At 37.8% G+C, this 27,554-nt stretch overlaps 1 protein-coding gene across 4 annotated transcripts; it reads right to left on the bottom strand.

Moving 5' to 3' along the window:
* Positions 1-165: 165 nt before the first annotated feature.
* LOC139966770 (signal peptide peptidase-like 2B) lies at positions 166-26,654 on the bottom strand. Of its 4 annotated transcripts, none has more exons than XM_071970118.1 (14): positions 26,503-26,654; positions 19,185-19,435; positions 18,528-18,647; positions 18,045-18,224; positions 16,791-16,865; positions 14,311-14,459; positions 13,292-13,440; positions 12,900-12,996; positions 11,840-12,029; positions 10,692-10,769; positions 9,880-9,933; positions 7,075-7,171; positions 5,418-5,495; positions 166-4,061 (listed from the first exon to the last, which is right to left on the bottom strand). In XM_071970118.1, the coding sequence occupies exons 2-14, from the start codon at positions 19,215-19,217 to the stop codon at positions 3,850-3,852; spliced, it is 1,512 nt and encodes a 503-aa protein (XP_071826219.1). In that variant the 5' UTR covers positions 19,218-19,435; positions 26,503-26,654; the 3' UTR covers positions 166-3,849. The 4 variants fall into 4 exon arrangements, with proteins under 4 accessions (XP_071826219.1, XP_071826218.1, XP_071826221.1 ...); XM_071970117.1 differs by lacking the exon at positions 26,503-26,654 and adding an exon at positions 26,195-26,477; XM_071970120.1 differs by lacking the exon at positions 26,503-26,654 and adding an exon at positions 26,143-26,161.
* Between the last annotated feature and the right edge of the window lie 900 nt (positions 26,655-27,554).

Raw genomic sequence — 27,554 nt, 5'->3', positions numbered from 1 at the left:
AGGACCCTGAGTAACATTCCTGAGAATTGTATTAGTGTAATTCCTGTCTCACCTCATTCGAAACTTGGTCAGATTACCGGCATGAGACGTTCCTTTGTGTGCGAGTCTTCACACCCTTTAAGAGCCAGACATTGGCACTTCAATAAAGACACTATACACAGAGACTGGCAACAATTGAATTATATTGGATCTTTAAATAGTTTTCTAAATATTTTGACATTTAATAAAGTGTTTAATAAAATTCCTTTTAGTTAAACATAAACAAAACTCAGATATTAGCACATGCAAAAAGCTAAACAATAATCAAGATAAATGATAATCATGCATCACTTTTTAAGTACTTTTTAAAACTATTTTATTAACTTGATTAGCTATTGTTCTTACACCAATTTCATGAATATTTCATCAAAATAAAAAATTAAACTTTATTAAACAACATATTCGTTTTGCATCAGGGAGACAATTAATGTTCAAAAAGCAATGAATTTCAAAGTGAGAATTTTTCGTTAAAATGTACTGAAGGAGGACTTCGAAGACAACACAATGAAAACACATATAGCTATAAGACTTAGGTAATAAGTCAATCCAGTATCCAAACTAACAAGTTAAGTTATAAATCAGGTATAAAATCGGTATCAACATACAACAGAAGGCTGATCACTAGTGGCATACTTCTTCAATGCATGCAAATCATGAAGAAATAGAATGAAAGAACACATAGTTGTTTTGTATGCTGAACATAAGACATAGCTTCATTAATACAGGAAGTAGAGCAGTCTATACCAGTATTCACCACTGTGTATTAATTTGTACTCACATTGGAAACCAAAATATCAATACTCATACTACCACTTAGAGGTTTGTACTCAGTCATTTCAGATGAGGAATGGGGGTGGCAGGGGTGGGAGGGGTGTGTACTTGTACTCATACTCATGCCATTGTACTCAGACTAAGGGTCAGCTGAATCCAAAGTAAAATATAGTTCCTGTATTAATTATCGTAATTGATATTAAACTGTATATCAAATTCATTTAGAGTCTGAGTTAACTATATCATTTATGGTATAGATCAAAATTTCTTATATTTATGTTATCCTCAACATTTCAGGCACATGACCAAGGCAACCTTGGATCTACTTTCAGATTTCATAACCAATTTAGCTAAATATTGATAATACATCAATCTGTTTCACAAGAGTGAAAAATTATAAATATTAAAGACAGAAGAAAAGAACCACAGTGCTATACCTAAATATAAAATATAAAAATTGTCTTCTCTTTCCTGTACTGTTAATTTATAATTCTTTTGTACAATGATTAAACCTTTCCAACAGTGTCAATGAAAACTAAATGTTAATAGAAGTGTATTTCATCAAGGTCATACCTAATTCAAAATAAAGGATTTTTATTATTTTTAACAATCAACTGTAGAAATGTTCAAGATCAAAGAATGACATCTGAAATATTGATACATGCAAATTTTAGTTCAAACTTCCTTGGTTATTAGCTTTGTGGTTCAAGAATAGCTGCATTCAAGAACATTTTCAAATTCTTTCAAGGTAATCTATGCAAGGTCAAACATAAATGAGGAAATCATATATCAAGGGTTTATCTGTCAAAATGATCATTTCACTGATGTGAATGTCTAATATGCAATTTCATTTTGGAAAATATACTCAGTTTCTAAGTTAGTTAAGTAAAGACATCTGATAAGGAAGGTATGAAACGATATCTAATAAGCAAGTATGCAGATGTTGGCATCTATAAGTTTATCTTTTGTTTTGTCAATGATACGACATTGCTTAATTGCTAAGTAGCCAAATGATAGTACAATGTGTGTATGCAGATGTTGGCAATCTAGCTTAATCTTTTTTTTTTGTCAAGCTACGAATTTTCGCTTTTGTTATATCAACTGTATATGATTATGTATTACCAGTAGTTGGGTTCATATTGTACAAGATATCTAGCAACAGGAAAGCACTCACATCCATGGAAAGGAGTATTGTATTGTCAATGAGGACATAAGTTGATACTTTTAAAGAAAAGTCCCCCAGGAAAGAATCTGGGCACGAAAAAACCAAACGACTGATCCGCTCTCAACCCCAGTCCCCTTGTATCGGGACTGTGACTGTGTGATCATCGTCAGGCGTATATCACCATTCCCCTAGAAGGGGAACATAATACTACACATGATCTTAGCAAAAAGGCAGAGAAGCGAGAAGGACATAACTTATACTACATATTTCCGTCATACTGCTGAGGGTCGAATGGTGTAACTCCTGGTCGCTGAGGACTTGAAAGCAATTGTGTATACTCGTATTGCTGAGGTCACAAGGAAGTAATTAATATTCGAACAAATGCGGTTTGAGAGTCGATCAAAAGAACTCAAGGTTTCCTGTTGGGATTTAGCTTGCTGATGCCAGGTTCCCATAACCCTAGCTACCTGTAAGTTGAATGATTCATATTTATGTGTTTATGATATGGTGTTCATGCTAATAAAAAGGAATATTAAAACAAAGATTGATATGTTTTAAAATGCCACACATGATGTGAAATGCCACAAAGAATAAAGGTTCCTTTTAATATTTTCTTTCATGTACAGTAGTTGAAATGTGGCAATCTATTAGTGAAGGAACTAAGTCATTGGGAATTAAAAGGACTTCGTTCCGTTGGAGTTTGTGTTATATTAGGGGTTTGTGAGTCAGTTTTTGGCAAGTTAAAAGTTGGTAGGGTTTGTCTAAAAGAATTGTGACATATTTACATTATTGGATAAATGATATTAAGGACACTAGAATTGAATACAGATTCGTATCATTGGTGTAAGATTAAGTTGAGAGTTTAAATTGTTGTACTTTGTAAGCTTGTGAAAATGAACCTACATATTGGTTATATATAGGAGATGTAAAAGTGATGAGTGGATTTGAGTGATATGATAATTATACGACAAAAATAGTAGAAATGGTGTATTTCACTGCTATATTTACAGGGTCATATTGTGACGTCTCAGGGAAAATCCGCCTGGTTTTTACTTTTATCCACGGTTACATCAATTTAGGGTTTACCGACTCCTCCAAACCTTGACGCATAGCAAACACAAGGGACATAAAACCATATCGGGCCAGCTGCTTATACCCACCAACTCATTCAGGCCATTCATAACTGTTTATTTGTGCCAGTGTTGAGATGGCCTAATAAAGACAACCTTAAGTAAGAGTTAGTTGTAAATATAAGTTGTATTTCTATATGTATATATATATATGTATTTTATTGTTGTATAAATCCAAGCAGCTTAACAAGGATTTACAAACTTAAACTGACTGTTTGTGTATTCTTTTGACATCGTCTCTCATCAGAGCAACCTTGTATTAATTTCTCCTGTTTTTGTCTTAATTCCTCTGGATCTAAACTTGTGACAGTGAACATGTCAATAACCTCACTTACCATATATGTCATCATGTTAGGTGAAGGTAAAGGTGTTTTGGTATGGGTGCAGGTGGGTTACTTTAACAATTGGAAATTATTTCATAGTTTGCAGCTTACTTGTCTGCCTGCAGCAAGTATTAAAAATAAACAGTGTTGACCTTATCAGAAGCCAATGACAGATATTTTAAACTGAAATAAATCTGAAAAAAAGTCGGAAAAGCAAATAACATCCCTTGTGTAGGACCTGCCTCTTGGTAAAGCTACTAGCTAGTAAAACATTGGACAAACTGAGCTGTGAGTGCTTTCTGGTAACCTGAAGTGTGATCAAGTTGATTTAGTTGAACCTATTTAGGGTGGTTCATGCTCTCAAATTGAAAAGACAATCCAACCTGTTCTAGCTTATATACATTTGCACCAAACTTCACGACTAAGCATGATTGATCCCATCGTTCACTTCACCAGTCAAAGTTACGTATCTCTTGATTGGTTCTCCAGTCCACAGTGCCTTCAATTCCCTTCTACAACAACCAATAAAAGTCACTGTCAATAGAGTGCACGGTACGATGTAAACCAAAGCCGGTTGTCCGGATTCCATAATTATCAGGGCCACGAAGGTGAGCAAGATTCCCAGACCGTACGCTGAAAATGAAAATAGTACATTAGTACCTGCCCGCATTGGGATGAAATTAATCTAAAAAGGTAACGTATTTCATTGATACTAATAAAATCATTTTTAGGCTCTTGTTTAAGAAAAAGAATGAGCAGATAGGCAAACAGCGATTAGGGACCAAAGCCATAGACAATTTCAGCGTAATACTTTGTTACTGGATATGATGTTGGGTCCTTTTTAGGATCTTGATCAGAGGAGAGAGTGAAGCCCTTTAATAGATTTGTTATAGTCAGCATACTGGACGGACTAGAGCAGTGGTAATGATCAAATCTCAACACTCTGATACAGGAATAGGGATAATCGATGTCGCAAGCGAGACAAGATGTAGTCGCACGGTCACATTGTGACATCTGGGTCAAGAGGTCGACACACGCCACGCTCCATTGATGCGGTGTTGATCAAAGGAGAATAGTGAGAATGAAGCAGCATATCTGCTATGCAAAGAATTTACCGTTCACGACCTACTGCAATCTTCAAACCTTTGAGAAAACGATACTCCCTGCTCGCCAAGTTTAATGATCATTATTTACAATCTGGCTGTATCAAAGGGGAACCTACCAGTGGCGGAGCTAGGGGTATTCAAGGGGGGCGAGAATGGTCTGTAGGGGTCCTTTGGACACTATCTAAGCAGAGCGCCACCACAGGTTGGCGCGGAGCGTACAGAAATTTTTTGAGTACATATACTTCCTAGATCACTGGAAATTACCCTTTCCTGGCCTACTAATTTGCAGATAAACGAAGAATAAATAGGTGTCATCGCCAACAAAATGTGACAAATGTCAATAGGTAGATGAGAGCGCAATAAAAAAGTAAATAATCGTGAATAAGTAAAACATGGTAAAAAAGCTGAAAAGGGCGCCAGCAGTCCATTTGAGTCGGTCTGGGGGGGGCATTTGCCCCCCCCCCCCCGATTATATGGACGCTCCCCCACTGGAACCTACTGTAAAAGAGTAGCATCAATTCGGCCTGAACTGTATGTGCCTCGTACGAGTTATCGTGAGGTGTATGGAGCAATACTTTTTAAGTGACGTTGCAGGACTAGCATTTTAGAGCTAAAAATCTTCAACATTTGCACATAGAGGGTGAATGTCCTTCTGGCTGAGTTCAGCTGTCCAAATAAGTAACTTTTTAAATCCCATTTTGTACTGTATATCTTGACAAACTCTCCTAAGTTATTATAAAATGCGTTAGAACGCTGAAAAGATCACAAATGATATCCCTGTGCAGCTTGACATAATCTCAATGTGTGTAGTATAATTACATTGAGATATAGAGAGCCTGACCACTCTACAACCAAAGAGAAACTTTAGGACAGAGCTACTCACCTGCTGTTGAAGCTATGTAATAAATTTTCATAGATTGTATCTTCCTATCAAAACTATGGCAAAAACCGACTAATAAACCTGTAAATATGAAGAGGAAAAACAAAGGAAATTGAATTTAAAAAAAATAAAAGACTTGGGAAATTGCTAAAACTTTCCCAAACCTACCGATGATTTTCCCCCTTAATATTCTTCCTTTTTCTCAGCAACAATATCCAAGTTGTCATTATTGTATAAAAATCCATGAATCAATGAATATGTATTAGTTCACACGACAAGAAAGATGCAAAAATAATGCTTTACTAATATCAAAGATAGACATACTTTAACTGATTTGATCGATCAATATTCACAAATCCTACTTTCATTACTTCAAGCTTTTGTTGCTAAATGGCCAGAGGAGAGACTATAATCAGAACTTAATAGCTTCAATACTAACTAGATAACAGACTCACAAACATACTAGATAACAGACTTACATATATACTAGATAACAGACTCACATATATACTAGATAACAGACTCACATATATACTAGATAACAGACTCACATATATACTAGATAACAGACTTACATATATACTAGATAACAGACTCACATATATACTAGATAACAGACTCACATATATACTAGATAACAGACTCACATATATACTAGATAACAGCCTCACATACATACTAGATAACAGACTCACATATATACTAGATAACAGACTCACATATATACTAGATAACAGACTCACATATATACTAGATAACAGACTCACATATATACTAGATAACAGACTCACATATATACTAGATAACAGGCTCACATATATACTAGATAACAGACTTACATATATACTAGATAACAGACTCACATATATACTAGATAACAGACTTACATATATACTAGATAACAGACTCACATATATACTAGATAACAGACTCACATATATACTAGATAACAGACTTACATATATACATATAGACTTGCGGTCAGTATAGATACTTGTAGTTAAGAATAGTTGTCTGTCCTCCTATTTGCCCTTAGATTTGTCCATTTAGTTGTAATTTTGGGCATTTTTTGAAATTTTGTAAAGATGCAAGTGCTAGATAAAGTACTTGTACTGGTACTCGCACTCACACCAAAGGGAAATACAATGTGAGCCAAGTGACAAAAGACAATACTGAGTTGATGCTGGAACAAGAAAGCCTCAATGTTTTATAATTCCTTGCCATATAATTTGCTCACAATTCCACTTAAATATCTGAAATAATTTATCTTAAAAATAAAATCTTACAGAATTAAGTGAGAACCAAAGATCTGGGTTGTCTTGAATTCAGTACAGGCCCTGGGCCCTATAATATGCTAGGTTTCTTTCAGCCCTGAATCCCTCTAATGCAAAGCAATGTACACGTATGTAACCTTGGACAGCTATAATGGCATAGCTATAATGATACAGCTATAATGGCAAAGAGCACATGACACAGCCAAATTTCCCCCTAAAAGTCTGAGGTATTATTATCTTCATATGGAGAAGGGACTTAACAAACCAACTTTGGAAAGGGGGTGGGGGGGGGGGAGGAATGGGATATACAAATCTGATTTTCATAAAGGTCACCTTGGATTATGATTACATGATTACTGATACAAGATGCAGCATCTTAAACTTACCTGGTATTAGAACATCTCCAAATCCTAACAACGAGAAACCTTTACAGACACTGTAGGGCGAACTGCTGAACGTCGGGAACATAAATAAAATTGGCAGCTGAAAAACATGAGGTAAACAAAAGAGCGTGATTGATCGTTTAAGCAAAAAAGGTGAAGGAAAGGGTTTGCATTTTGTTTCGACAGAAGTTTCGCTATTTCTTGGTCCTTGGTCTGAATGCATGACCACCACAACTAGATTGCCAATGTACAGCTCTTAAAATACACACTAAATCAAGCCATGTATACAAAGAGGCACACATGTGTACATTATTATTAATCTATGTATGATATTGTTAAGAGTAGTAATACCTGAAGCAGGAGTCTTTATTTGCTTTTCTAGTAGCTGATTCACCATTATTTCAACTGATGATAAGCCAGTTAACATGATATGGTAAACAAAACAACATCACAGCACATAACATACAAAGGTGTCATTTACATCACACAACTGGCTACTTTAAAACGACATGGCATAACACAGCATCACAGCACATAACATACAAAGGTGTCATTTACATCACACAATGGGCGACTTAAACACGACATGGCATAACACAGCATCACAGCACATAACATACAAAGGTGTCATTTCCATCACACAACTGGCTACTTTAAAACGACATGGCATAACACAGCATCACAGCACATAACATAAAAAAAGGTGTCATTTACATCACACAATGGGCGACTTAAACACAACATGGCATAACAAAACAACATCACAGCACATAACATACAAAGGTCTCATTTACATCACACAATGGGCGACTTTAACACAACATGGCATAACACAGCACATAACATACAAAGGTGTCATTTCCATCACACAACTGGCTACTTTAACACGACATGGCATAACACAGCACCACAGCACATAACATACAAAGGTGTCATTTCCATCACACAATGGGCAACTTTAACATGACATGTGTTACGATGGCCCATTGTAGCCTAAGGCTAGTCACTGCTAGTGAGAAACCTAATGTTATAATATAAAAAGTATTGAAATTGCCTACGTGATAAATCAGTATTTGAGAAATTAGGTCGGGTTACCGTGTCAGAATGTTATAATACACGATTGTTCTAGTATATTCCTCATGATGACGCGCTGGTCTCGGGTTAACGTCGGTTTACGTGGGATCGCGTGTAAGCTGTACACATCTTCGTGGATTCTCTGGAATATTCGCGAGCGATGCAAAGGACTTCCAAGAATAGAGAAACCGGGTCGCGTTGTTACTCAGGTGTATCGAGAGAGATCTAGATGATTCTTGACATGGCGAATCGTATATAAACCCGCCCAGATCGGAGAGTTTCTCAGTTTCTGAACGAATACAAGCGACGACACAGATTATACCATTCTACTATATATCGTCAGTGCTCAACTGCCAGTACTTTCTGAAGGATTGAGATATCGATACAAGATTGATTCTACACTTCCATTCAGAAGTTTGAAGAGGACTTTGCTGTGAAAGAACAGTTTTTCCAGTGTTTATTTCGGAGAAGGTGAAGAATTTCTGTCTCCGTTGAGGTAGTTCGTTACGCCAGAAGTTAGTGGCTATAAAGCTGATTTTGGACTGACTCTGGTAATATTTAGTCGGCAAGAAGTTCGACTTGTGCTTCACTCTATTGTGGCTGGAAGTCCGTCTTCTATTTTGGAGCATCGCCGGAAAGAAGGTGACTGCTGTTTCTGGGATCGTGAGAAACTTCGTCGAGGACCAGTGAATTTCGCGGGACAACGGACCGAGAATCGTCGTCATCGAGGTCGTGGCCGCTGAGGGACATCGCCGTTGGAAGAGACCAGCGTGTTTTAAAGTGTATCCTATCTTGTTAAGTTTGTGAGTAATTTTCTTTATATTTGTAATTACCACTTGTTGTTGTTGGTTCGAAATCCATTGTTCAATATAGTTTACGTTCTCATTTAAAATCTCTAGACTCGTCAATTTGTCTGTGTTCCTTACGGAAACGAACCCAGGCTTGTGTCTCGTTAAAAATTAGTTATCGACACCTCTCGTATTCCAACGTAACACATGGCATAACAAAACATCACATAACATACAAAGGTGTCATTTACATCACACAACTGGCTACTTTAACACGACATGGCATAAAACAGCATCACAGCACATAACATACAAAGGTGTCATTTCCATCACACAATGGGCAACTTTAATATGACATGGCATAACAAAGCATCACAACACATAACATACAAAGGTGTCATTTACATCACAAATGGGAGACTTGCATAACATCAGCTATGAGGGTAACAAATGTTCTAAAGATTTCTTATTTTACAAAAGTCTCTTGCAACAGAGACAACTGTGGCTGGGGACCAGATACCCTTTTAATCTCTACTTTGATAAATATCCTCTACCGATCAAAGATGACTTTAATGACCTGATATTTTGATTCCAGCAAATTGTTTATCAGATACCGTAATACCACCGTTTCCTCAAACTTTAAAACGTTTACCGAACACAAACCTCCCTTCTGTTGCGGGGATGATGATTACTTCAATATTGCACAAAATAAGAGAAATACACAGACGATGTAAACATTTCGTTCTTTTAGCGTTTGAGAAGAAATCTACAGCAAGTTCCATCCGTGGTCCACAGATTACAGAAACTGAAGTTCGGGGTAATTTCAATGTAAGCACAATCTATTACATTTCACTACACAAAACTTTGCCAGAAGATTTGAATATCAACAGCACCTGAAATTGACCAATCACAGGATCTATTAGTTGCATTTGCATATAAAGCTTACCTTTTCAGTAGCCCCGTCACCGCCGGTGGCAACCTTTAGCATTACACTCTCACCCTGGAAGAGAAATGACATTAAAAATACACCAACGATGAAACCAGAAATGCAGAATTGAAAAACAGTGGCACATTTGCAAATTCCTGAGTCCTACTATCGGCAATGCACTTCTAACATAAACTAGTAGGTACTTGATAGTGCAAATTCACTTCCGAGCAAAGTAGATACATATTTGATGATGATTTCTTTCCAAATATGGAGAATTTCATTTTCAAGAACTGTTAATATGACATAAAATGCAACAAACTAGGATATATATATATATATCCTTATGCTCATGTGCCTCTGCATGGTGAGAGGATGATTGCATTGGTTTTAACAGTTTCCCGAACCAATTCATCTCTGCAGCATTTTTACAGTAAAATTTCGTACACTGTTCAATACAAGCAATGGAAAACTCTACTATAAATGTGGTTCAATAGATTAGTAACTTTTTCATTTCAAATAATGAAGAAAAGTTCAAAATAAAAATAGTTAAATATTCTGGCATGTTGGCTTGCTTAAATGCAAAAAAGTGGATTTGGGAGAAGGAAATTATTAATTGAATGGAATCATAAATATCTCCATAAGAAACATTCATGAGCTTAGTTGGGTGCAATAGTGTTTTTCAATTATAATTTTTTTTACGAGTAATAAACTAGTCATGGTTGGCGACCACACGCAAGCAGCTGTTCTAAATGTGTACAGAGAGTGGGGGGGGGGACCCGACTATGGACTGTTAGAAAAGGAGAAATGTACTGAGTGAGTAATTGACTTACATCATTGCTAATGAGGGGTGTGATGAATACGAAGAACAAATCATAAAAAAACAGCAGCCCGAGAAGGAGAACACACATCTGAAAGTAAAACAATTTTAAAACAAATGTTAGATACATCAATAAATTCAAAAATTCACCTCTACCTGTATCATATACGTAGACCGTGGCAACCGTATACCGGTAAGAGCTATTTCTGCACTTTTTGGAAGTTGTTAGAACTATCAACTGTCTAATTAAAAACATTTTAATTGGCTTTAATTGATCCTTTCCCAATCCTCCAAGTTTATGTCAAGTCTCATTACTCCTGGCGCACCTCTGCTTGATAGATTTAAAGCGATAACAAAGTTATCAGGGACTTTACCATTACTTGACTAGAGGTATGCATGTAGGTATATTAACACAAAGTAAAGCATGAATGAGCATCTTGTCGAGTGTGATCCCACCAGTTTGCCTAAGTTTGGACTAACTTTTACGATATGATCTAAGATGACCAGACATCCCCAATTTCCGGGGAAATTTTGTGCAGCTTCCCCCCTCACCCCCCCCCCCCCCAATCAAAAGCATCTTTTGAATTGTCCCCTGGTTTTATATTCTATCCCTGAATGTGTTGAAAAGGTCCTGAATAACTTAAAAGTTTGCATATTGGATTTTCACATGTAGATATTAACAGTTTCAACGTAAGTAATGATTGTTTACCAAAATCAACTTCATTCATACTCGTGGCTGAAGGCAAAACAAATCACCAAATAAATTCACAATCTGCAGTAATATCATATTCAAACCATACATGTCATGGAAGCTAACATTTCCCGTTATCTACAAGACTTTTCACCTTGGGTTTTTTTTTTGGACAAAGTACTTGCTTCTGGAGGAGGAAAGACAGACCCTGGGTCATTTGGCAATCATCTTTTTAACAGGATTTTGAGGCCATCTCTGTGTTTTGGCAGAGATATATGGCAAACCAAACACTGACATAGCATCAATATTCCACACCTCTCCTTTAACATAATGTGTAGGGGGGGTCAACATTATAACAATATTGTTCCCTAATTTCCTGAAAAAAAATAATAACAACCTGAAAAATGATCATATTTGGCAATCAGGTATAATTACCCCCCAAAACATTAAATCTGCCAAATAATACTTACCATAAAATTTGGCATGTGGATAATCTTCAACATGCTGATACAGAAGGCAGCCCCCATGATATCTTGAAGGATCCAGGCACAGTCTTCCTTGCGATAAACAAACCAGCAGACCACTGGAATCAAGCAGACCGCTGATAACACGATGCTTACATATGTGTACTTCTCCTTCAAGACTGGAATCACTGGGGTACTAAGAAACCAACACAAATTATATAAGACAGAGAGAGTTGTCACAACTTGAAATATTCATTGAACGAACAATGTTTTTATGTTGCTAAATTGTGAACAAAATTCTAGAAATCGTGAGGTTGGGTCTGTATTTAACTCTGCACTACTTTGGTTACAAGTACTTTTTGAAAGAAAAGTCACCTGAGACAGAGGGAATGAACATGATGAAAAAACAAAAACAAATGGTATTTGACTGAATTGATCTGATTCTTTGACTGCTTCTCTCGTTACATTTGAACTATTAGTTCCCACATGACCATGGCTTGTCTGATACATTGTCATGATGCTCCTGAACAGGGCAGGTACAACACATGCATGGTGTTATCCACAAGGATATACTAAATGTAATTTAACTGTTATAAGGATGGCAGTTGTCCTATGAACGTACTTAAACTATGGCGAGGATGACAGCTGTCTTCTGGACGTACATGAACTACTGTATGATGAGGGTGACAGCTGTCTTCTGGACGTACATGAACTACTGTATGGTGAGGGTGACAGCTGTCTTCTGGACGTACATGAACTACTGTGTGGTGAGGGTGACAGTGAGGATGCCAGTTGTCCTCTGAAGGTACTTAAACTATCGCGATGGTGGCATGACAGTAGTCCTCTGGAAGTAATTAAACTATGAGGATATGTTGAGCTGCATTACAATGACCTAACAAACAACCAGGGTGATATTTACACAAAAAATAGTTGTATTTAAAAAAAAATTAAGCCTAAACAATGAAAGTACTTTCATAGCCTAAATATGTAATAGCACGACATGAAAACATCACAGTAGGAAACATCATGAATGACACATATTTCACATATTAAAATGAGTACATACCTTGCTTTGCTCCTGAATACCCTTCTAACGAATGGATGGAGGCAAACGTAGAGACTACTCCAAGATCCCAGACAGAACATGAAAATGACAACATAAACTGCAGAAAGGAGTAAACATCAGAACCTTAATTCTATGATACTTAAGAAGGTGGCAAGACTAGGATATTGGTTAAGATAGGAAGAAAAGGCTTCAAAACTCTGAGGTACACCCTCACCCCCCCCCCCCCCCTCTTCCAGCACCAGATTCACTCTCCCTCTCTCTAAGTTAAGATATTCAATTCACATATTTTGATTTGTTAAACCGAGCTGAAATTTCATACGTCATGATAAATTACCACAAATGTGTAGAAAATGAGTACAAGGTCAGTTCTAGCCGTACAACGTAATATTTACCCATTATATTGTAGAAGAAATAAAGCAGTAGGAGAAATGTGACGAGCATCACCACCCAAACCACGATCAGCTTGATGGAGATGGTCAGAGAATCATCGTCGTTATCATCGTCATCTGCTGCATCAGTCTCCTCAGCTCCTGTTTTGTTTCTGATAAAATCAAGAGAGGATAATGTCATGTCAGTCCTACATAGTTCTGCGAGACTTGACAGGTTGCAGTCTCGGACGACAGATCATAACGGAAGTACTGTGCGTTTATCACTAGTATATACATATATATATATATATGTATATATATATATATATATATATATATATATATATATATATATATATATATATATATATGTATATATATATATATATATATATATATATATATATATATACATTTCGCTTTCATTTATGTATGTATGTATATATATATATATATATATATACATTTTGTTTTGATTTATATATACATGTATATATATATATATATATATATATATATATATATATATATATATATAAATACAATTTCATTTGTAATTATGGAAGAAGAGATCTTTTGAAGCCATTTCCGCATAGTTTCAAGTGAAACTTCATTCCAAGCACCTTAAACTTGAGTATTTTCTCTCAAGCACTTTTCCCATTCACCCAGACTGCACAAGCGGAAACTTGAACTAGCCAATTGGATCTGTGTGCAAGTTCATCATTGTGAAGGCTTTCACACAACCGTGTCACTTTGACTCAGAGATCTGGTGACATGTACATGCATTAAAATCAATAGGATTTGAACGATTCAAGCGTGAATTAAAAATTCTCCTCTTTAAGGAAGCATTTTATTTAGACATTTCTTGACTGTATGAACTTTTTGTACTGTATGTACTTAATATTATTATTAATTTTTTGGAAAGCGGCGCTGAATGCACTTTTTTTTGTAGTTATCGTGGACTTTATAAAATAATAAACATGAACAAAGAAATGTCGGAGAGCCCCATTAAAAACAACACAATCCAAGACAGATTGCCTTACGTTTTAGATGTCAATCCAGACCAGTATCCACCAATGGCAACGACTGTCACCGCCAGGGTCCAGATAAGGAACAGATTTGGATCGAACAATGGAGGCGCAGGCTTGAAAAGAACAGCTTCCGCACCTTCACCAGGAAGCTGTTGTTGGATCTGAAGAGATGAAAATAGTGTAACGTTTGTTTCAGGTGAAAAGACTGGACCTGTTTTGGGAATAACAAGACCTATCACTAATTGTGGCAAATACACCTGAATAAAGTTATCAATCAATTTTTTACCTATACTGAAAGTTTACAGACTTTTTCCACATGTTATTTATGAACCATTGTTACATCAGCTCCATCAGGGTATGTATTTAATATAAATTAACGATGAACAAAACATATGTGAGGACATCAGGTCAGGTGTGTTTGTGATCCCAAAGGATCACAGCAAATAACATAATGGGGTAGAGTGGTGGGGAGGGGAGGTGGTGTTGGATCACATATCTGCCAATGTTATACTTTCAGACACTTTGTGAGAGATGATTGGCATGATGAGGAAGCTCTGTGTTCCGTGCTCTGACACTCTCGGGAACAGGAAGGGTAGGTTTGTATTGTTGCATGTCTATGCTATGACAGTTTTCCTTGCTCCAACACTCTCAGGTACAGGAAGGGTAGGTTTGTATTGTTGCATGTCTATGCTATGACAGTGTTCCTTGCTCCAACACTCTCAGGTACAGGAAGGGTAGGTTTGTATTGTTGCATGTCTATGCTATGTCAGTGTTCCTTGCTCCAACACTCTCAGGTACAGGAAGGGTAGGTTTGTATTGTTGCATGTCTATGCTATGTCTGTGTTCATTGCTCCAACACTCTCAGGTACAGGAAGGGTAGGTTTGTATTGTTGCATGTCTATGCTATGTCAGTGTTCCTTGCTCCAACACTCTCGGGTACAGGAAGGGTAGGTTTGTATTGTTGCATGTCTATGCTATGTCTGTGTTCCTTGCTCCAACACTCTCGGGTACAGGAAGGGTAGGTTTGTATTGTTGCATGTCTATGCTATGTCAGTGTTCCTTGCTCCAACACTCTCGGGTACAGGAAGGGTAGGTTTGTATTGTTGCATGTCTATGCTATGTCTGTGTTCATTGCTCCAACACTCTCAGGTACGGGAAGGGTAGGTCTGTATTGTTGCATGTCTATGCTATGTCAGTGTTCCTTGCTCCAACACTCTCGGGTACAGGAAGGGTAGGTTTGTATTGTTGCATGTCTATGCTATGTCTGTGTTCATTGCTCCAACACTCTCAGGTACAGGAAGGGTAGGTCTGTATTGTTGCATGTCTATGCTATGTCTGTGTTCATTGCTCCAACACTCTCAGGTACAGGAAGGGTAGGTCTGTATTGTTGCATGTCTATGCTATGTCTGTGTTCATTGCTCCAACACTCTCAGGTACAGGAAGGGTAGGTTTGTATTGTTGCATGTCTATGCTATGTCAGTGTTCCTTGCTCCAACACTCTCGGGTACAGGAAGGGTAGGTTTGTATTGTTGCATGTCTATGCTATGTCCGTGTTCATTGCTCCAACACTCTCAGGTACAGGAAAGGTAGGTTTGTATTGTTGCATGTCTATGCTATGTCAGTGTTCCTTGCTCCAACACTCTCGGGTACAGGAAGGGTAGGTTTGTACTGTTGCATGTCTATGCTATGACAGTGTTCCTTGCTCCAACACTCTCAGGTACAGGAAGGGTAGGTCTGTATTGTTGCATGTCTATGCTATGTCTGTGTTCATTGCTCCAACACTCTCAGGTACAGGAAGGGTAGGTTTGTATTGTTGCATGTCTATGCTATGTCAGTGTTCCTTGCTCCGACACGCTCGGTTACAGGAAGGGTTAAGTTTGTATTGTTTCATATCTATGATATGTCAGTGTCCCTTGCTCCTACACTGTCAGGTACAGGATGAGTAAGTTTGTATTGCAGCATGTCTATGCTTGCTAAGGTGCTGGAAATTGTGGAATGATAATGTTGAACATTGTACAGTATTCTACCTATCTGCAGTTTCTGTGATGATTTGACCTGAGAGAACTGGTAAATGTTTATATACTTTGTAATGAAAGACACAATATGATATAGATAACTCCCATCTTTTTTCTTTTCTTCTTTTTCTTGGGGTAGGTGACTGTAGTTACATTTAAACAGCTGAGGAATTCATTCACTACCAAGTCGCCAAAGCTGGAGTTGAGTTGTAATGTATGTCAAGATGTCTAGCATTGCATAAGAGAGACACTGGGAGTGGTTTACACTACTAAAGCTTATGTAAGGCAATAGGTATGCAATATACTGACTTTGCAAAAACAAACGTATCCTTGATGGCTTGAAAAAGGCTGAACTACAATATGCAAATACGAGATATTGCTGTTACTGAACTATGGTTGTAAGCAGTCAAACATAGTCCTTTGATAACAGAAAAATGACCTTTCATCTATGTATATCTGGTATCGCAAGCTGCTTACCTTCACAAAAGAATCATAGTTTTCCTCTGACATGTATACCACTGATATGTTGGAGGTACCATTCCCATAATGGAGCTGAAATGATTATGACCAAAAGAGAAATATTGTAAATAACAACAGTAATTACAGATCTATCTTATTGTCTTAAAGCATGATGTTTTTTTACATTGTCTTACAGTCTTCCAGAGCAATAAAGGGTCCTATACTATGCTAAACAATTGTAATCAGTGCTGCATTGTTACAAAGAAAATTTTGTTCCATTCTGAGATCATCCAACCAAAGGTGAAAACCAAGGATGAAAATAAGATGTTTCACATTTTGATAGAAACAAGCCTACAGTAGAATTATCAGACATGTGTGACACAAGTATTCCAACTAAGATGGATTAAATTGATAATATAATATAATTTTGTATTTGCGGCAATGGAATAATTCTTATGAAGATGGATGCTCAACCCCAAATATAATATATGTATTCATTCTGGTAACACAATATATAAACATATTTTTAACTTTGAACATGACTTACCCTACAAATTTTATTATTGGTTAAGGCTTAAATTCACAAACAAAACAGCTATCGCTGCTATTGTTGCCAAACAAACAAATGTATAATATGATCAAGATGGTAGCAATTAGTGACTTTTCTGTTATGACAATTTTAAAAGTTAGACTTAAGATATATGAATATTTCAAACTTGGTGGTATTTTGTTTGTATTTGGGTTTCTTTATCAAATTGAACAAACCTATTCACAGAGGAAATAACACTTCTACAAAGACACGTGTGCATTTGGATGAAAACCTATTCGCAGAGAACCATGACAGATATTCACAAAACTTCCAAACGTATCAGATTTCTATAATAAATCAACAAGGACATTACAATAGAAAAGTAAGTTTCTCAAGACCATTTGCTATATATGACATCATTGACCAACAACTGTGATCCCCTCTACTGAAGACTAAGGATTTAAAAACAGTCAAGACATTCAACCAATCATATCTTGAGTTATGGACAAGGTATTTAGAGAGAGTTTTCAACTCAGCATTGTGGAATCATTTTTGCCATATTAGAGTCAGCACGTCTGCCACCCAAAGATTTCATTTAAGCATGAAATCTTGCAGAAATTTTTATGAAAATCGAAAAGAAAAATGTTTTACAACACAATTGTGCTAAAACAAAAAAATAGTTCAAACACCTTGCAAACTTTGAAACTTAAAAATGTTTGCAACCATGCTTTCAAGGAACTTACATCATCTTCAGTGAGCACAACAATGAGACCAGCTGCGTCTACCTCTGCTGCAACATATGCACGTTCCAAGACAGTGCAGTTTGAAGCTCCGGGCACTAGCAGGATAGAGTCAGACAACTGTGATGTTGCAGGCACCTCACACAATGGGTTTGGACTCAAATCCACTAAAGGTAGAAAATCCTATCAGGAACACAAGCAAACGAAGAAATAATAATAAACCATTGACTACAGCTATTAATACTTCAAAACTTGACTTCCATGAACAATAATAGATATTTTCAATCTTGTACTTTCTGCCATCTACTAGCTCATTACACTGATTCATTTGTTATCATGTAGGTTAGAATGTTTACAAGCCATGGTGTCACACACATATACACACACAAGCATGCACAAACACTATCACTGTTGCATAGCATAGCATAGTGCATAATCAAAACCCACTTTAAGGTTGTCCAATGGTTCACAAAATGCATTCCTTACCTTGTCGGTATAAGAGTCAGGAAGATTAACATCTTCGGTATACGAGACACAATAGGTGGTCTCACGATTGTCTTCAAATCGTATTACTAAAACAGCTGGACCAGATGCCACCAGAGTCACCTAGAGAAAAATAAATAGGAAATGTACTTTGTTTTTATTGTTTGTTGTATTTTTATTGATCTTGACCACTATGAAAGAATACTTTCAAACTAACTCATAAAATGTAATGCCTTATTACCTTTTACAAGATTTTGACAGAACTTGTAGCTTGCTGCAATGTCCTTACTTATATAACATGATCCATTCCACTACACTCTTAGCCTATGTGTATGTAGATGTGAGTTGTCATAACTCAAGATTTCAAGAGGATGAAAATCATGAAATACCAGTTAGCAGGTAAACTTCAGTCCTCAAAAAAGGGATCAAATATGTACATTCTATCAACTATTTACGGTCCTGTGAAAATTTATCTTCAAGATTCAAAGTCATCGTGTGGGGGAGGGGGGTGGGGGATTAAGGGCCCTTTTCTATACCGCTTTCCATTTTATGCATATCATGTTGTTATTGTGCATCAGGTTTTCATGAAAATAATCCCACTTAAATGGCTTCTTAATCAATCTCAATGGCTTCTCAGTAGACTAATGATGCTGCACTTACCAGATAACACAAAGCTGCAATTCTAAACATCATTTTGTCTATATCTTCAATTACCACGTCGGTCAAACGAAGCTTATCGTTGGTACAAGAACAGTGTTAACTTCCTCACTCTTGCTTCCTCGAAGGCCGAGAGACTCAAACTCACTAGCACTGGTCAGTTGTACTTATACAGTAAATACTGTACTAACTGTACCTAATCAGTAACAGTAAGTGGACACTTGATGACTAGAGTCTAGACGGAGGTCCAATAGCTGTAAAAATGAAATTGCCTGTGACAAACTACACATCAAAGAGCATACATTACAACAATATTTCAGATGATGAGTGTCTTAAATCTAGGAACAGTTCATTCATACCTTGATTTGCACACTCATTTCAGTGGCAGGCTTGACATATATATCTTAAGTGGTCTACAGTATGTGGTTACAAAATATATGGCTAGGACAAACCCTGTGAAACTTAAATCATGTTAACTATCTTTCAAGGAAATTTCTGTGAAATTATTTCATGAGTTTGAATCCATTTCAGGTAAGTGCTGATCAAATTATGCTTTTTTTTTAAGCTTTTAACACCCTTCCGCCAGTTTTGCACAAGTTTTTAGCATTTGGAAATCTTACTCCCAAAAATAACCAAATTTACATCAACATGATACCACTACTCTCTGGGACCTGACCTGTCTGAGCTTAGAGGCTCAGAGCATAGCAAACAGCATCCCCAGTCAATGGATATAAACTTACACAAAAGTTACAGTTACTGTAGCTTATCGAAGATTGTGTCAATTCGGGGTATGAAAGAATTTGACACAGCAGACATTTTGTGGTCAAATTCTGCTAAATTGTACATTGTGTAGGCACAGAACGATACATATTTTGAGATCATTACATTTCGGAGGAACTACACATGTAAAACGCATACATTTCAGGGATTTGGATTTTTCGTTGATAGACATAGTTGATCAAATCCTTAAGTGCGTCAAGTATGAGCCATGCTACTAAAGTTTATTCCTGCTGCAGCTGCTACATTAGCTATAGCTGGCTCACACAATGTAAGGGAAGCCTCGCAAATCTAACCGCAATGTCCGGGCTGGTGGATTTTTCCGCAGCTATAATAAGCACAGCCACAAGCAGATAATGAGTCACACTTGAGTGCACACTCTCTCCAAACCACACTCCACGCTATACATTTACATTCACAGCCGCAGTCAAGTTTTTACTAAGCCGATTTGAACACAATAGTGAGTTGAACAAAACATCATAGCTAAGTCAAAAGGTATTCAAATGTTTCAAAAAGATTGTGTGTTTATACGCCGTATTTTATCCTACTGCAGAAGCAAAACTTCTGTGAAAAAACAGTAAGGCAATGTGAATTTACACTGCAGGAATCTAAAATGCTATCTTTCTTATTTTCCCAGTCGGCCAAGTAGGAACAAAAACTTTCATTGCCTTTTTGCAAGGACAAGTTTCCTGAAATTTTAAGATTTAAAAATCTAAAAAACTGAAATCACAATCTCACTTATTGTACACGTGCACATTGACGTTACCTATAACTGTAGGTTTTAACCAATAAGAATGAAATGAATGAACAAACACAACAAGCTTCATGGTCGAGGGTGAACACAATTAAAACCTAAACTTGGTCCAGGGAGCATACTACTAATAACATCACATTCTCCCCTAACTAAACAATTGTCCTAAAGTTAATGTAACTAATAACTACAAGTGTTCTTTAAATGTCCTGTATAACACAAACTACTACAAACTCTGACTCACAGATCTAACCTGTCCGGTGGCCTTCGAGGCCTTTGCGACCTTCTCAGAGAAGGCACTTCATTACTGTCAATTAACTCTTGGCCCTGCTCAAGTTCTACTGGGCCATTGTCCCCGATTGATGATTCCATTTGATCAGTACTTTTCTCCAGTCTTGGGGTAGCTTCCCCGATTGGTGCTAGGTGACGTACAGAGACAGTTGTCTCTCTCCCATCTGACAGCCTAACATGGGCATATTGTGGGTTTGCTTGGATGACCTCGACCTCATCCACTAAAGCATCTGTCTTATGTAACCAAACATGCCTTTTAAGCAGTGCAGGACCTGGATTGCAAAGCCATGAAGGGACTGAACACCCTGTTGCAGACTTCCGGGGGAAACTGAAAAACCTTTCATGGGGTGTCACATTTGTTGCCGTGGACTACAGAGATCTGATGGAATGAAGGGCATCTTGTAAGACTTCTTGCCAGTACTTAGGTGGCAAGCTGCGTGCTTCGAGTGCCAATGTAATAGCCTTCCATATGGTGCCATTGTAACGTTCTGCTTGACCGTTTCCTTGTGGGTTATAACTAGTAGTTCTACTACTAGCAACACCCTTGCTTGTTAGAAAGTCTTGTAGTTCCTTACTCATAAAGGCTGATCCTCGACCTGAATGGATATAGGACGGCATGCCAAATAAAGCAAAAAGGTGGCAAAGGCATTGGATGACAGTGGAGGAAGTCATATCAGAACAAGGAAACACAAACGGGAATCTGGAGAATTCATCAATAATGGTAAGGAAGTAAATGCTTTTGTTTGTGCTTGGCAATGGGCCTTTGAAGTCAATATTAAGCCGTTCAAAGGGTTGGGTTGCCTTGATCAGGTGAGCTTTCTGTGGTTTGTAGAATCTAAGTTTACATTTTGCACAGATACGGCAAGACGCTGTCATTTTCTTGACATCATCTACAGAGTAGGGAAGGTTCTTTGACCTAACAAAATAAAACATCCTGAGAACTCCTGGGGTGACTTAAAGCATTATGCAATTCATACAGAATATCAGTGTCCATAGTTGCAGAACAGATTGAGCGTGAAAGCGTATCAGGGGGAATGTTCTCTTTGCCAGGGCGATAGATTATATCAAAGACATAGCAAGATAGTTCCATCCGCCAACGCATTATTTTCTCATTTTTGATCTTTCCTTTGTGATTAGTGTCAAACATGTACTTGACTGATTTTTGATCTGTCACAAGAACAAAATGTTTCCCAGTAAGGTAATGCCTCCAATGGAGCACAGCTGCTATGATCGCTTGTGCCTCCTTTTCAACTGATGCGTGACGGCGCTCTGAGCCTTGTAAGGTGAGCGAAAAGAAAGCCACTGGGCGACCCGCTTGGTTTAGAGTTCCTGCTATTGCAAATTCTGAAGCATCCGTTTCTACCTGGAATGGGAGAGACTCATCAATGGCAACAACCACTGAATTCTCAATTTCCTTCTTTAATTTCTCAAAAGTCTCATTCGCTTCATCTGATATTGGAAACAGTGTGACTGTTGCTAATGGACGAATCTTTCGAGCATAGTCTGGACTCCATTTAGAATAGTAAGCAAAGGAATCCAAATGTGCGTCTTAGTGCTTTCATGTTTTCAGGTGATTTGAGTTCACGAAGGGGGCGGAGACGCTCGGAGTCGGGGCGCTTCGTACCATTTTCCAACAGATATCCTAGGATACTTATTTTGGTGGTGGAGAATGTGCATTTGTTCTCATTATACACAATATTCTTTCTCTTTGCAGCCTCTAAAAATCTTTGCAAGTTATGATCATGCTCTTTCTGGTCCCTACCACAAATGGTGATGTCATCCAAATAAGCAAAAGTGCCTGTGAGTTTTTCTTCCTCAATGAAAGAATCCATGATCCTTTGAAAGCATGGGACCCCATTCGTGACACCGAAGGGGACTCGAGTAAACTGATAGAGGCTTCCATCTGACTCAAAGGCTGTGTAGCTTTTATCATCTTCCTTGAGTGGTACTTGGTGATATGCGCTGCGCAGGTCAATGGTGCTAAATACCTGATATTGAGCGATCTTATCCACAGTTTCATCGATTCGTGGAAGTGGGTAACTGTCCTGGAGGGTGAATCTATTAATTCTTTCAGAGTAATCGATGGCAAGTCGTTTCTTGTGGTTTTCGTCCTTGGTAACCACAACTTGAGCTCTCCATGGAGAATTGCTTTTCTCAATGATTCCTTCGCGTAAGAGGCGTTGAGTCTCAGCTGCTATAAATTTCTTGTCATCCGAGCTGTAGCGACGAGATTTTGCAGCTACTGGGTGGATGTCAGGACTAAGGTTAGCAAATAGTTGCGGCGGTTCTGTTCTCAATGTTGTTAAACCGCATAGGACTAGGGGAGGGAGATCCCCTCCATACTTAAGTATGACACTTGAATGCTTTTTCTGGAAATCCTGACCGAGTATAACATCTGCACACAATCCTGGTAATACTCCTAAGATCACGTTTTTATAGCAATGCCTGTTGAGAACAATGTCCACATAACAAACACCTTTTGTTTTGACAGATAATGAGGACGAGGCCATGTTAACTGAAACCGCCGAAGGTTTTAGTTCCAAAGAGAGTGCTTTAGCGAGCTGTGGGTGAATAAAGCTTTCCGTACTGCCACTATCTATGAGGCAGTCAGCTAGCCTGCCGTTAATGCTTACTTGTACACTGGCTTTTGCAAGTTTTGGTGGGCTTGCTGCACTTATTGCACTGGCTAGGGTGGAGAGGGAGGCTGAAGTCTTTGAGTTTGATTTGGATTGACATACCTTGGCAAATGACCCCTCTTATCACACTTGTTACATGTCTCGTCTCTCGCAGGGCATCGTGAATGTGGGTGCTTTGCGGTGGGTTCATGACGTCTAGTCGCTAACAGATGGCGAGCGAAAATCTTGTTCTTTGGTTTAACATAGAAGTCGCCAAGGATTTTAATCGCTGTCTCGTATGTAGTACAGTCCGCTATCGATTCGTATACTTTAGGCGAAACGAAGTTAGTAAGTATACATAGCTTGTTAGGCTCTCCTGTGAGAACAGATATGAAATTTTCGAATGTCCTAAACCAGTGTTTCCATGCTTTAGCAGCATTTTCAGAGTTCGAATCTGCATCAAAACGTTCTGGGCGTAGCATCCTATCTATTTTAGAATTTAGTTGGTTAAATTGACGTGACCTATAACTGTAGGTTTTAACCAACTAGAATGAAATGAATGAACAAACACAACAAGCACCGTGGTCGAGGGTGAACACAACTAAAACCTAAACGTGGTCCAGGGAGCATACTACTAATAACATCACACACATTAGCGTGAACCAGACCCTAACATACGGGAAGGCTTTAGCATAATCCTACTAAGTTGTATAGAACAGGACCTAAACTCCCTAGCTAGGTGAAAAAAAATCGGTTGACTGTATGGCATTTTTTGCACTCCAGCGAAGCTGTACTTGTTTTTAGCCAGCTAGATCGTAGACATCCCTTTTCAATATCATGTGTCACTGCATTGGGGGTGTAGAGCAATTGGTCATGTTTTGTCGGAAGGGTGGGGTGGGGTGTATTACCATTACGTTTCTGGAAAAGTTTGTCGAGTACACATGTCATTATCATACCAGGGCTGAGCTATACAGCAGCTTGAAGGTTCTCTGCTTCAAACAATGCAATACGATGTGGAGAAATAAACTGAAACTGTATCGCAAATTAGCTTGCATTAAAGTTTTCACTGAATAGTCACTTATATCTCTAACCACATGGCAGCCTAACACACACTAAGACAATGGGAAATCAAGCCTAACCATCTGTTTATTCGCTGAAATTGTGTCGCAGTTAGCTTCAGAGATCAACGTTACGTTCGATGTTCTTTCTTTAGCATACATATGTGGCATAGCTTAACTATTGTTTTGCTTAACTTTTGGTATGTCAATATGGGTTTTCTGAAGTTCTTGGGGGGCATATTTAATGCAATGGCTGATTCATTTTTTAATTCATAGTTCGTACCACTCGTTGAACAAGGCTCATAATGTATAGGCCCAGGTAGAGGCTGTTTTTATCGAACTCTCGAGTAGCAGAGTTTCACAATTGTTCATGAGAGAGCAAGAAATTTTATTTGTGAGGTTTGATAACGAAGATTTGCAAGAATTATATAAAGTACTGAATCTCGGACATTTGGTAGTGGCGGATTTTAGTGTATAAGTCACTTTGCAACATAAACTACCGATCTATTGACTGTCAAAACCGCCAAAGCCAAAATTAATCCGGTCACTTGGCCAAGTTTGCTCATTGTTTGTGAACAATAACCAGCCTTGTGTTGTCAGGACGCTGTGCTCATTACTCTGGCTGGCAACCAGCTTGTGTGCATTCAACCATGGGACCAATATGTACATGCATAATGAGCAAGGGGTGCGAGATTTCCGCCGGCCCAGAACCGGCGGTTAGATTTGCGAGGCTTCCCTAAGTGTGGATTGATTGTGTTGGCATATGATAAGGAAGACAGCTTTGGTTACTTCATAATCATAGATCAGATGATACCCAGAATTCAGAAAATCATCTTTTTTCCCGGGTATTATCCAAGCGAGGGCTAACCAGGTTGAACTCGTAATGGTTGTGCTGTATACAATTTTACCTGGTCCAGATAAAACTTTATATCGTATCAAGATATATCTGGCCAAATTTTTATCTGGCCTGATAGGAATACCATAGCTGTGCCATATATGGGCCAATTATAAAATCCACAACTAGGCAATATATGGATTTCAAATTGGTCCGCAGGTCTATATGGAATTTCAGTAAGTGTAATAAAGCAGCAGAGATATAATAACTTTCAAGTTGATCTACAGTTTGGTTTGAACCTTACATGATAAAGATATGATATTCGTTATGATAAAGTCAACTAAATGGTATAGTGGTATTTCATGCATAGGCCTACTGCCTAGCTTCACAGCCTTATGATAAAATATTTAGGCTATGGTCAGTGATAAAATTCTGAGTGGTAAGTCTACTGGCATACTGTTATGACTCAAGAAGTCACACTCTGCAGCCAACGTTAATGTAGTGTAACGATAGGCCTAGGCTTGCCATTCTATGACACCAGTCTTGCAACATATTCAATGTGACTTAGGATAGGCCTAGCCTAGCTAGGCCATATATAGAATTGTATTGAAAGTTGTAACCTTATGTATACGACCTGTGTAAATTAACACTCGCCAACCTAGAGCCTGAAGGTTTAAACCGCTTACAAATATTCAATCCCAGATGACAGTACTTAAATCTTGAGAATCTTGAAAGTCGAACATCCCTGTAAATAATAGACTGTAACTTGTAAAGTGGCAAACTCCTGTTTTGTGCGGGTCCGACACAGGTACATACACTCATACTAAAGAGCCTCTTGGTCTCACGTAGCAAACTATATAGATTATACCGTAGATTCATATGTCAACATACGAATGGATCTATTTTTGTGACTTTTTGTGTGGTTAGTTTGAAAGTGTTTTACAATTGTAGCGGACAGCTTGTCTGTTGTTCTAGTAGTGAAATGAATTTATACCTTTCAAAAGTACTTTGACTCCATTCAATGTCGACTTTGTTTCCATTGTATGGTAAAGACTTCATAATTGACGCAATGTTATTGATTCTAAGGGTGGTGTTAGCTCTACTTTCTACTAAGTTCACGGCAATTTCATTTCCTTATATATTTGATCCAACCACAAGAACAGTATACACACAACAAGTATGAAAACACCAAGCCGATCAGGATGTACAAAGGAAACCAAATTCCTGTAGCCCGGAGTCCTGTACACCATACCATGAGATACTAATTGGAACTAAAATAAATATATAATATTCACAAATAAAGCCATAAGAAATATAAGAATTAAAATTGACAAATTACACATGTGATTAAGCTAAGAAATGTTCCTTAATATTGCACACAAATGACTGGTAGGAACCACACAAGAGCAAATTTCTGGTCTCAGGGGGAATTTCATACAAAGTCCTAGGAAATTGGTTCAAAAAATTCATTTTCAAAACATTTGTTTTTGCAAAAGCATGATTAAAAAGTAAATTCTCAGTGTGTTTTCATCACTGTATATTCTTTCAGGATTGGAATGCTCTGCCAAATCATGATTTGAGAAAAAAATTGCATGAAATTAAACGAATAAAATTGTTAAAATTTTGTTGTATATATGAATTGCAAATTGTTGTTTAGTTTGATGAATTTAATTTCGAAGAGTATACGTAGTTTGCAGCCCCCCCCCTTTCCACCAGCCCTGATCCCCACCCGCCCGTTCCCACCCATAGTATTTCTATGCTTAAACTGCAAACTCTCAATAGAAGTCCTGTATAGGCTACTGTAATTTTCACCAGGTTCTTCATTCTACTGTAATACATGGGCGGAGAAACAGGGGGGTTGGGGGTTTAACCCCCCCAGTTTTTGAAAAAGGGGGTTAGCCCACACAATCAACCCCCCTAGTTTTTGCCAGTAATGTTCTGCTATAGCCTATGTTATGTGCTACAAATGGCATAATAAATCAAATTATTAAATTTGAAATTGTTTAAGTCATTTCAACCTTTTTACCGGGACAAACTAAAACGAAT

The sequence above is a fragment of the Apostichopus japonicus genome, chromosome 4, assembly GCF_037975245.1.
Source record: "Apostichopus japonicus isolate 1M-3 chromosome 4, ASM3797524v1, whole genome shotgun sequence".
In the NCBI taxonomy this organism is placed as follows: Eukaryota; Metazoa; Echinodermata; class Holothuroidea; order Aspidochirotida; family Stichopodidae; genus Apostichopus; species Apostichopus japonicus.
This window is presented reverse-complemented; position numbering and strand designations above follow the sequence as displayed.